This window comes from Xyrauchen texanus, chromosome 11, assembly GCF_025860055.1.
Source record: "Xyrauchen texanus isolate HMW12.3.18 chromosome 11, RBS_HiC_50CHRs, whole genome shotgun sequence".
NCBI lineage: Eukaryota > Metazoa > Chordata > Actinopteri > Cypriniformes > Catostomidae > Xyrauchen > Xyrauchen texanus.
In genome coordinates, this window is record NC_068286.1 from 45,913,095 (window position 1) to 45,925,594 (window position 12,500).

Genomic DNA, 12,500 nt, shown 5'->3' on the forward strand with positions numbered 1-12,500 from the left:
TCTTGATGCAGATATGTAGATATTTATCTGTAATCTCTTAGATTGTGTTTCGAAACTTTCCCTGTAATTACCAAACAGCTCGCCGTTCATTTAGCAGTCCTGTTCACATGCTAGAGGGAGAAACAGATGCTGGTTCACTTGCTCTGTGCGTCACTTGCGCATTGGCTACCGACAGCTCGCCATAGCTGTTCCCTGAGCGGCTCGGTCTCATGCGGCTAGCGGGGCGGATCGAGGGGTGGAGCAGCGCCCGGTGTATATAGAGCAATTCCATGTTACTCTGAGAGAGAGAGAGAGAGAGAGAGAAGGTCCCGTGTCTGAACAGCCACACTTGTGACTTCACCTAAAGCAACTTTGATCCGAGCGTGAGAACGAGGGAAATCAATGCACCGGAGTTCAGTTCACTGCATTGGTGCACACACGGGAATTATTTGATTCACTCACTCCAGGAACAACCCATTTAGACTTCAGCTTGATCCTAAAGTCGGGATTCTTCTTAGGCTATATGCTTACCTGTGTACTTTAAATAGTGCATATATGTTGTGAATTATTATTTGTAAAGTGCTCTAGTGCATGAGGGGTCTCGGTGCAATAGTCAGTTGACAGAGTTGTGCATGCATGCACTCGGAACCAGTGTTATGGTCTGTTTGGATAGTAATTGCGTGATTGTGTGTTGGTTACCGACTATTATCGCTGTGCGGGACTTATTTCCACACTAGAGGCGCCGCCTTTGCCTTTCTCAGCACATACAAACACACGCAATCAGGTGCCGGAGAGAGACCCACACACTCCCGATTGGGCATTCGAGTACAGGCAGCGAGGATCACCCCGGACTTTACCCTGCACCGAGTTGGATTTATGATGATGAATGCATGAGCGCGCGCGGAGATCAATACACTAATTAATCAATACCCTCTGAGCGCACGTGAAGATCAGCTCCATCACCAAGTGGCTTTTCAAGCGTGTCTCTCAATGCGCGTGCCTTTCGTTTGCGTAGATGCGCGCATGAGGTTTTTTTAGGAGCGGCTAAACAAAAGCGCATCGCGGTCAGTGTGCAGGACATTTAGTGCCGGATTAGTTTAAACTTTGGTTTGCGGCGGAATCGTCTGGATCCGGACTCTAAACTCGCGTCCACTAACAGAAGAGACTACAGACCCCAAATGGGATCTGTTCCGGATTGAATTGAAATTTGTTTCCTTTTGTAAAGAAAAAAGGGGGAACGTTGCATTCGGAGGAGATTACAAGTGTCTTTTTTCTTCTTCTTCTTCAAAGACTCCTCTCTTTTTAGGAATTTAAACTCCTTGCTACCGCTTCCCACCAGGAATTTTGTCCGTATAATCAGAACTCGAGGAAGCAGCGGTGATGCATGCGTTGAAAGCCGTGGTGTGTTTTGGAGCGGTGCTCTGTGCACTGTTCGGTGGGGCTGGGGCTCAATCGTGCCCGTCTCTGTGCTCCTGCAGCGGGACAGCGGTGGACTGCCACGGCCAGAGTCTGCGGAGCGTGCCGCGGAACATTCCCCGCAACACTGAGCGACTGTGAGTGCGCGTGAACACATAACACGACCCACACTAACCATGTGCATTTGTGTTAAACAAGTCAATGAATTATAGGATTATATTTATTAAATGAAAGAATTAAACAAAGCATCTACATTAGTTCATAACTAACACTTTGCATTGTTTCACACACACATAGCCTATTGCAATAATTACTATTATGATTAATAATTACAATAGTAATGGTAAATACAATGTGCATTTATTATAAGCTGCCCCAAAAATAATAATAATAAAATAAAATTAAAAATTGCCTATTAATATGACTCAGTACTTCTGATAAAACACAGTAATATGAATAGTGAAAATGTAAAGTGTGCCCATGCACGCATTCTTTTGAAGTGCTGTCACCAGAACAAAACCAGTCTCCTTTTCTATTCCACTCACGCATGTCACTATCTGTCTATGCACTGTTACATTGATTGTCTCTCTGGAGTGGCATTCATTAATTAAACTGGCATGAAGTTTCGGTCTCTACTTCAGAGGAACACTGTTTTGCCACCAAAGATGCAGTTCAAATTTGGATTTATACTGAATAATTAAACGTTCAGTCACTCCTGGCATCCACCATTTCTGTCTAAAATATCCAAGATTGACTCCAGTCATTGAATGTTTTATTATAGTGTACCTACACACGTTTTGTTTGGCCGGGTAGCTGTGAGGAGCTGTCATAGAGTCTGAAATGGGAGCGCATGAAAAGTAGGTTTCAAAGGATATACATGACACCAACGTTAATTGGCGAGGATTACCGAACCCTGACCGGAATTCGATTACCTGAGCTCCCCCGGAGTACAGCACACACACCAGCAGTGATCACATGCAGCCGAGGATGGTGCACGATAATGCAGAGCATTTAAGAAATTCAGATATCCAACCTGCTGTTTGTGCAATCCATCTTTGGTGGCCATTAAGTAACCACAAATATGAGTTCATAGCCTCATTTACTACGTAATAGCCTAAATTAGGCTTCTTAATTAGGGCTAAATACTTCAGTCATTATTCACCGTTTTACCCCCCTCTGCTCTTTCCACAGTGACCTGAATGCAAATAATCTGACTAAGATCACCAAGGCTGATTTTGCGGGACTGCGGAACCTCAGAGTTCTGTAAGTATTGAAGAACTCGTTTTTGGTGTGAATGTGCATTTAAAGGGGAGCAATGTATGGCCTTTATAGAGGACGTTACGCACATTTAAAGAAAGATTTGTTAGCCATTATTATTGCAACATGCATTGTTCATTCAGATGCATTGATGCCCATCATTGTGCAGATTCAGTCCTGTCATTGCTAGGAAACACATTTGGCTCCAATTGGCCCATTATTAGATTAATGCCGACGAAAGCATCATTACGCCAAATGCCACGACTTGTCACGGGAATACGTCATTCTGGATTTCAGTGGAAGTTAAGCACTTGTAGTGTTCACACTAACACGCTGAACAAGTTTGGACGGTGACGCTTAACGAGGCTGCGAACCCGTGATCCTCAAAACACACAAAGACGGCATTTATTTGCTAAAACAGTTGCGTTATTGGAATGCAAAGTGTCTGTCTCTATCTGTCTTTCGATCACTGTGTGAGATTTTGTGAATGTAATTGTGAGTGAGATGGAATGTGTGGGTGTGCATGTATATGTTAGAGAGAGACATATAGAGAGATCATGTAAGAACAGGTTTTCCCTCCCTCTTGGAGGGTAGGATTTCAGCTGAAAACTTTCACTCTGTCTGTCTTTTCGTTTTGCTTTCCCTCACAGGCACATTCTTTCCTGTTGATAACCCTTTCTCTCTCTCTCACTCTCTCTCTCTCTCTCTCAATTTCCTCTCTCAGTTGCTGGGATGGAAGGCATCGATGAAATGAACATCACTGAACTTTTCAAAGCTGGCAACATGTATTCTTGATTCATGTTAAATCAAACAAAGCATAAATATGAGTCAAGTGTATTATATAGGATTCACCAGAAAACCTATGCACGCAATTATATGCACACGTTACACATTTCAACCTGGGCGTGTGATATCGATATGTATATTTTGATAGTCTTAATATAGATGTTGTGTTTAGACTGGTGTTGAAAGCTCTTGTTTATGTTGGTTTTATAATGAGAGGAGGGTCTCAGATCTTGAGATATCGAGGGTGTTTGTAAAAATGTGGTTTGCTGGAAATGTAAATTGCACTTTAGAAGTTCTCAATGGCTGCCAACCCTGACGCCAAAACACACAGGAACGTTAACCGTTTTAATCATTGAAATTCACGCAATGAGTGACTTATCTTTCTTTTGGTTTCTCGTTGTCGTTCCTTCTCTTAGGCAGCTGATGGAGAACAAGATCACTTCTATTGAGAGAGGGGCATTTCAGGACCTGAAAGAGCTGGAAAGACTGTGAGTGGCTAACACACACACACACACACACACACACACACACACACACACACACACACACACACACACACACACACACACAAGATATGCTGCACTGGCCCATGGGGCTTAATGTCAGCAGTGTATTCGTGAGTGAGTGTGTTTGTGTTTACTGCGTGTATTAACAGAGTGACCTACTGAGGACAATAAACAGCAAAATGACATTACAAAATTGAGTGTGTGCATTCATATATTAATGGTGGACATTGTATGTGCATTGTGGTCAGGACTTGATGGAGCAGCATTGTTGTCTGACAGTCAACCCGCCTCAGGGGAATACACACACACACACACACACACACACACACTCATGTTGGGTTTCCATAGACATAATGGTTTTTATACTGTACAAAAATTATTCTATCCCCTAAACCTAACCCTACCCCTAAACCTAACCCTCACAGAATTTTTTTTACATTTTCAAAAAACATAATTTAGTATAATTTATAATCTGTTTTCCTCATGGGGACCGACAAAATGTCCCCACAAGGTCAAAAATTTCAGGTTTTACTATCCTTATGGGGACATTTGGTCCCTACAAACTGATAAATACACGCTCACACACACACACACACACACACACACTCACTCACTCACTCACTCACACATACACACACTCACACACACTCACTCTCTCACATGCACTCAGGCACGCAGATAGGCACGCACGCGCACACACACACACATGCATGCACGCACGCGCACGCACTCGCACTCGCACACACTCACGCACACACACACACACACACACACACACACTCACTTACACACACACACCCTCACTCACTCTCTCACATGCACACACACATGCACTCACGCACGCAGATAGGCACGCACTCACACACACATGCACACACGCACATACTTGCACACACACGCACACACACACACACTCACACACACACACACTCTTACACTCACACACACACTCACACTTACACACGCACACACTCTTACACGCACACACACATGCACGCAGGCACGAACTCATGCACATACATGCACGCACGCGCGCACACACACACACACACACACACACACACACACACACACACACACACACACAACTTACTCTAGCACACACACACCTTTAAGAGAATAACTCTGGAAGATGGGACAGAAACTGGAATTACGCTCTAAAGGAACCCCCCCCAATCACCTTTCTCTCAAGCTTTTAGCCCCAAGCTATTTTCATTCTGATGGCCTTTATCTGTCCATCAAAGACTCAGACAAAACATAAAGGGACAGTTCACCCAAAAACGAAAATGGTCTCATTATTTCCTCACCCTCATGATATCTCAGGTGTGTATGTCTTCTTCACCAGATAACATTTAAAGAAAAATAGAAAAATATCTCAACTCAGTAGGTCCTTAAAATTAACGTTACCGCTAGAGTCGTATGGATGACGTTTATTCTGACTGTCTGTGATTTTTGAGCTTCAAAAGAGAAATCTCCATTCACTTGCATTATAAGGACCTGCTGAGCTGACATATTTTACTTTTTTTTTTTCAAATGTGTTCTGCTGAAGAAAGTAAGTCAAACGCACCTGAGATATCACGAGGGAGAATAAATAATGACAGAACTTTAATTTTTGGGTGAATTGTCCCTTTAAGGGATTGTAAGTTAATGTGAATGTGTTTTAATAATGAGCACAATTGAGCAAGTTTTTGCTGCTATTACAATTACTGAAGATTATTGTAAAGCAGTGTAATGTATCGTGCAGTGTATGAAGGCCATGCCGATCTTAAATTCCTCAAAAAAACAGATTTCTTTCATCAGTGGAGCTCAAACACGGGCTGGTTTCACATAGGAGGCTTGCTGTTCCTGGATCAGTTTTACTGTCAAGAGTCCGCTGATCTAGAACCAGCATTCTCACTCTCAGATGACTGGCTGTCAATTACCATGTCTTAATGATGACTGGCAGGTGTTCAGTTTACATGCCGAATCACATTATAACTGGCATTTAGCGCTGCGCGGTGCGAGGCGCCGTCAATCACCTGCCGTATGTGACTATGTTTTGCATTACCATTTATACGACGACATGTTTAATGACTGCTGCCATCAAATTCTTTGCAAAAACTTTTCAAGATCCAGCTGAACCACTAAAGTCTTTAGTGCGATAAACATATAGAATACATGCACAAGTTTTGCTTTTCGAGTTTGTGTATAAAAACGAACAAATCTCAATAGCATTACAGCTTTTTAGCTTTCAGTCCAAGACCCCAGAAGAGAATTAGCATTTTCGAGCCATGGGTTCTCTCTGGATTTTCCTTTGGGGTTTTTATAATGGCAGTTTCGGATTTATGAGTAAAGAAAGTCTGTGGTAAACATTACTTGAAGATACTTGGACTTTTTGTTCTTAATACCTCAAACGTGAATTATGAAGCCGCATAGACACAACATGCTTTTTTGACCAAATTCACGCTTGAGGTATGACCGTGTAATTTATGTTGTTGAACAGAATTTCCACATATCTTCAAGTAATGTTTACCACAGACCTTATTTTACTCATACATCCAAATCAGCCATTATAAAACCCCATAGGAAATTGCAGAGGGAACTCATGTCAAATTAGCCCTCCGGGTTAGCCTTCAAATTGACTTCACAGCTGATCAGCTCTATAATGTTGATAATGTAAGGCTGTATATCTCTCCAGCCCCCCCCCCAAACCTGTCCCTGTGCATATGAGTATCATCCTGTGCCGTTGTGTTAGCAGCGTGTGGCTCTGAATGCTAACTAGCTAAAGGGTCTGTGGCATTAACCGTAAATTGAGCTTTGTGCAGTAACATACAGCTCAGAAGTCCAGCGTTTTCGGCGGAGCACAGATAACTTGTAATAACTTGTAATGATAGCAGAACTTGCTTTTGGCGTCACTTGTGCAGTGTTGGCATAACTGAGCGAACGGTGGCGATGAATAGGTCTTTATAGTGATAAGTGTAAGGATAGAGGAGCTAGCTAAAGTCAGGGTGTAAGATCAGCCCCACTGTGCCGGTACAAAAGCAGGAGTCTAATGCTGGAGGGTGACTGCATAGCTGAGAGGATTAGAACGCATAGGCATCATAATGCCTTACCAAAGGCCCTTCATAAATATGTGTGTGTGTGTGTGTGTGTATGTGTATGCGTATTGGGGATAAATTAAAGTATTGAGTGTGACGACCACGTGTAGGGAGGAAAAGTGGAGACTCTGTTCCGCATATGACCCCCCTTTATTCACTCACACACACACACACACACACACATGCACACAAGCACACGCACACGCCCACGCACGCACACAAACACCCCTTGTCACGCCTTGCTAGCCGTGAGCAATGCAGACATATTCTCATTGATTTTAAGACTTCTTTCTTTCTTTAGTTTGCCCCTCACACCGCTGTCGCCGACAGCAAGGACAAACCACGCAGAATGCAAATGATAAAACGCGACAAACCGTTTCATCATCCATTGTTAGGGTCACAATCGCTTATCGACTTTTAAGCGGGAAGAAATGTCCATATCTTTTGGTGTTGACTTCGAAGGCCGTGAGTCCATTTCAACTCTTTGGTATTTCGGTGTGTAGCTCGTGCTAGCCAAAATAGGCAGATGCCACGGTAGGCAGGTTGTGTAATTTCTGAACCAAGCTGTAAACTTCTCTTTCGCTGTCTGTGATTGACAGGTCAATGATTGTGGATCATGTCTGCTTTAAACCCACACAGAGGGTAACACAATACAGCTGTGTGTGTGTGTAACTGTGCAAACATCATGCACATTAACTTTCAATCCATTCTTTCCTCTGTTCAGTCTTGTTGCCTGTTTTTTTTTTTTTTGGCATAGAAAGTCCTCACTTTATGGCCCTCCTGGAAATGACTTTGAGTCCATGTGTGTGTGTGTGTGTGTGTGTGTGTGTGTGTGTGTGTGTGTGTGTGTGTGTGTGTGTAAGTAAAAGTAAAAGTGAGAGTCTGTGCACATTTCTGACTGTTAGTGTCTGTGTGTACTCATCTATTTTAAGGGTCAGTAGTATTCCCTTTAAGCACTGTGTGTGTGTGTGTGTGTGTGTGTGTGTGTGTGTGTGTGTGTGTGTGTGTGTGTTTTTCTGCTGTGGGGTCCTCAGGGAAGGCTGTCCTCTGTGCCTGAGTGAAACACGTGGGCATTTCTGGAGTGTGCAACACCGTGTGCCTCGTTATTATTTCATCATTCATTAAATATTCAAATGGATTGATGTAACCCCGGAAGCTGAACGATGATGTCATCGGCTGCTGAGCTTGAGTGTGTTTTTGAGAGAGTGTGTCAAAGAAAGTGAGGGCGGAAAGCAGAGAGCGAGAGAAATATCTTGATGGGTTCTTCCTGTACGCAGGCAGTGTTCACTTACGAACTTGTCAGATTGAGGGGGCGTTCACACTGGTAGTTTAGTCCAAAACAGAGCACCGTTCAAATGTATAACTGGTTAAATGAAAGCTGTTTTGTGACCCAAGCTTGTTGGAACCGTCAGATCCTGCTGGAGTTGATGAAGGCAGGGGGGCGGAGCTTAAGCCCACCCAGGATGGGACCTAAACTGGTGGAGATGGGGTGGGACAGGGGGTGAAAACCCGGAAATATGCGACCAATGAGAGGCAGCTGGCAGGCTTATAAAGCGGAGGCTGTATTGTGATTGGATGGATGCCTGATAGAATAAATCCCGAGATCTTCCAGATAGAACGACACTTATGCTTGCATAACGTGTGTGTGCGTTTTTTGCCAATTTAAGCTTGACGACATCATCAGATGACACGTGCAAGCAACCAGCTGTATTAGATATAGTCGCCTTCTCCAGGACATTCATATCTGGTCAATTATGACATACGACGCAGAAAAGCGCAAGTGTAGTTCCCTCTGGTTTCTGTCTTTTTCATATTGCCTCCAAACCTTCTTTTTGATTGTTAAGCGCTGTTCACACAACACCAGCTACATTGTTGCTTGATGCCGCTAGTCCGTGTACTGTATGTCGCTAATGGGCCTTCCCACTGACATCGTTAGTGGACTGCACAACGTGTCTGAGTATCACAGGTCATTCTGAGGAGATCGTGTCTTTGCATGTCGTTGCATGTCATTGGCGGTGTGAAGGGGGATTTTGGTGTTGTTTCTTCAGCGCACATTTATGATCAAACCGCTTAAAACTTGCTCATTAGGAGGCCAACACAGAAACCGTATATACAGAAAGCTCTGACGATTTCCGCCAACAAAGTTCTACACATCCTCCTTCTTTGTTTGGTTTTTCAATATTTTGGCTAATGTTTTCAGCTAAATAAATCTCCAAAAATCATCCGGGCCTGCTCACTAGGATAGGTTGCCATTTCTGATACACTAATTTAAACACAGCTGATTAGCCGATGCATTTATCGTAGCCTATGTTGTTTGTCTACGATTGGTAAGATTGCTCAAGTGCTGCAAAAAACACATTTTACACCTATTATGCTTAATCAGTAGTGGTCGACCGATATGGGTTTTTTAATAGCCGATGTCGATATCCAGAGAGCAGAGTGGCCGATAGGCCGATACAATGCTGATATATCACACAATTTAATATATCAAATAATATAAATTAGGGCTGTCAATTTAACGCTTTAATTTAGTGCGATTAATTTTACCAAAAATAACGCGCTAAAAAAATTTGTACGCAAATAATCTCAATGCCGCCGGACCGTAATAAGGAAGATTCCTGAGAAATGCTTGTAGTACCACCTGTTTACTCCAGAGGGCAGTAAGTGAAACTTCAGCTGTATGAGCAACACACAGTTTATACAGTGAACAAACACTTCAGCAGAACAACACAAACATGCGTTATGTTCCTGCGTTCAAAACACTTGAAGGAGCGCAAATGCAAACTAAGAGATCTCAAGATGTGTTTAAAGATTGAGTATTAAACTATATTTAACGTGACACAGTGACCTAAACATGTGTGTTTATGATGCAACACACCCGAGACGCTACACAAGCATGTCTGACGCAGGTGTACATTGACGGGTCCTTAAACAAGCCCTCATAATAAATCTCCAACTGATTGACAAATTCACTTGTGTAATGGATTACTGTGAACTGTTGATCAATGATTGACTTATGATCAATAATATGGTAATAAACAATACATTGTATTCTAAAGCCGCTTTTTGAATTGTCTTACAAGAATGTAATAATAATAATAATAATAATAATAATAATAATTCCTTACATTTATATAGCGCTTTTTCTAGGCACTCAAAGCGCTTTACATAGCATAGGGATGATGCGACGGCAGCCATAGTGCGCCAGAACGCCCACCACACACCAGCTATTGGTGGGGAGGAGAGAGTAGAGTGATGTAGCCAATTCAGGGATGGAGATTATTAGGAGGCCATGATAGATAGGGGCCAATGGGGGGTAATGCATTTTAATTATCTGAATATTTATTTATTTATATATATATATATATATATATATATATATATATATATATATATATATATATATATATATATATATATATATAATTTTTGAATATTTAAAGATAACTATGTATAATTATATATAGATATAAATATGTATAATCATTATATATTTAATTATTGTTATATAAGGGGCTTTCTTAGCAAATATTTGTCTATGCGATTAATCGCGATTAATTAATTGGGACACCATGTGATTAATTAGATTAAAAATTGTAATCGATTGACAGCCCTAATATAAATATAACATTGCCAAAAATTTTATAAACTCTTATTTAGCACTATATTTTACTCAATTTCACACAACACTTTTAACTTTATAAAAAATTATAATAAAAATAATATTGTATTTTAAACGGTAGATAGCAGTTTCTTCTGATTTCTGTTTAATCATCAAACTTTAGTAATTTATTAGCGCATGAAGAAAGTGTTACTATATTAGGAAGAAGGAAATAACAGTACACACAGTAGTCCAGCCGCCATGGATGGCATGTGCACATAAAAGAATGGCATTTTCTAAAAAATAACGAATCAAACCAATCGCACATACAGTGCATCGTGAATATGACATTTACTCATAGTGCACGTGAAGAGCTTTTATTTTGAAGTTGCACTCACGAGCTCGTGCGGATCCAGCGTGAACCGCAATCTCCTGACAGTTTAATCGGACTGGATCACCTGCTTGGACCGTCACGGATTGACCGTCACGATTTGTGAATCAGAGGAACTTTTGATCCGTATCCTGAAGTTTTGATTCTGGCTGATGGAATACGCGCTTCAGAGGAAGATATTCGATGAGCGCTCGACGGGAAGAAAACTCTTGATTTTCGCGAGGTTCAGGAACTACATCTGTTTAAAGGAGATATGTGCATATTTGCTGATGGTATATAATAGAAGTTATATTGATATTTGCCTTTAATCATTAGAAACGTTACAGGGAACTGTTGAGGAGAGACTGTTAGTATACGTGCTTTAGCGGAAGATTCATGAGCGTTCCACAGGACGCTGGATCTGCTCAAGTTTTGTGAGGTTGGTTTATTACATCGGTTTAATCGAGAGATGTGCATGTTTGCAGACAGTATATGATATTAGTTTTATTGATATTTGCCTTTTTATCATTAGACAAGACAGTTAAAAGTTACAGGGAACTGTTGAGGAGAGAGGGAGAATGAAACAGGCGAGCGCTTTAACATTGTGAGCTCAAACGCGTCTGCCGCGGCTCTGATATGCGGACCGTTTAAATACCGGTCTATTATTGTAATAACACGATGGCACATAATAACAAGCCGTTATTGAACGTTTACATGTCTCAGTCGCTTCACGTGCAAGCAGGTGATTCTCAGCACCCTCAAGAAACAAATCGGCCAAACGGGAAAATGTATCGGGCGATGCCGAATAATTAAAAGATTCTAAATATCGCCCGATTTATCAGCCTCTGCGATATATCGGTCGAACACTCATTAATATGAGCGGACAGTTGTGTGGTCATGTAAATGTCTTTCTTTCATGTTTATGTTTTTCTTTTACTAGGTACAGTCAGATATAGATTAAGCGTAAATGATTGGCACACGTAGAGGTTTGCCCATTACCCCCATATTGGTATTGTTTTACACAACAGATAGTTTTGGACTGCTAATCAGATTAGACTAGTGGAGTTGCAAGAGTGCTGATATTTAGTGTGAAAGCCTTCTGGACGTTTCACCGTTTGAATCACTCTGTGTGCCTGCGTTCACGATGTTCCAGACAGGCTGCTAGTCTGTGCGTTGCTCGGCGACATGCAACGGTTGGTCCTGCTTTGTTTTGAACTTCGTATTCTCGTTAGACAAAATAACCCGCCACATTGTGTCTAAAATGCAAGTTACTGGATGTTAATGTCTTGTTTAAAGAACTGCTGTGTGAACGCATCCTCGCAAGTATGCTGATGCGCTGAATATCAGCAGTTTTGCTCGTGTGATGTTGCTTAATTAACATATTCTCCTACCACGATCGGACTGTATGCACAAAGCAGTTTTAGAAGTTCTCAACTCACAGATGCTTAATAGGGCAGTCTGAACGATCAGTATTCCAGTATTAATACCATTATTGATTAATCTCTAGC

At 41.8% G+C, this 12,500-nt stretch overlaps 1 protein-coding gene across 2 annotated transcripts in view; it reads left to right on the forward strand.

The window, feature by feature from the left end:
- Positions 1-198: 198 nt before the first annotated feature.
- Positions 199-12,500, forward strand: part of slit2 (slit homolog 2 (Drosophila)) — a 129,012-nt gene continuing 116,710 nt past the window's right edge. Inside the window, exons 1-3 of one of the 2 annotated variants that reach the window (XM_052138118.1) lie at positions 199-1,532; positions 2,587-2,658; positions 3,855-3,926. In XM_052138118.1, coding sequence (XP_051994078.1) covers positions 1,360-1,532; positions 2,587-2,658; positions 3,855-3,926 — 317 coding nt within the window. In that variant the 5' untranslated portion in view covers positions 199-1,359. The remainder of the gene's footprint in view (positions 1,533-2,586; positions 2,659-3,854; positions 3,927-12,500) is intronic. The other variant, XM_052138117.1, reaches the window with a different exon arrangement.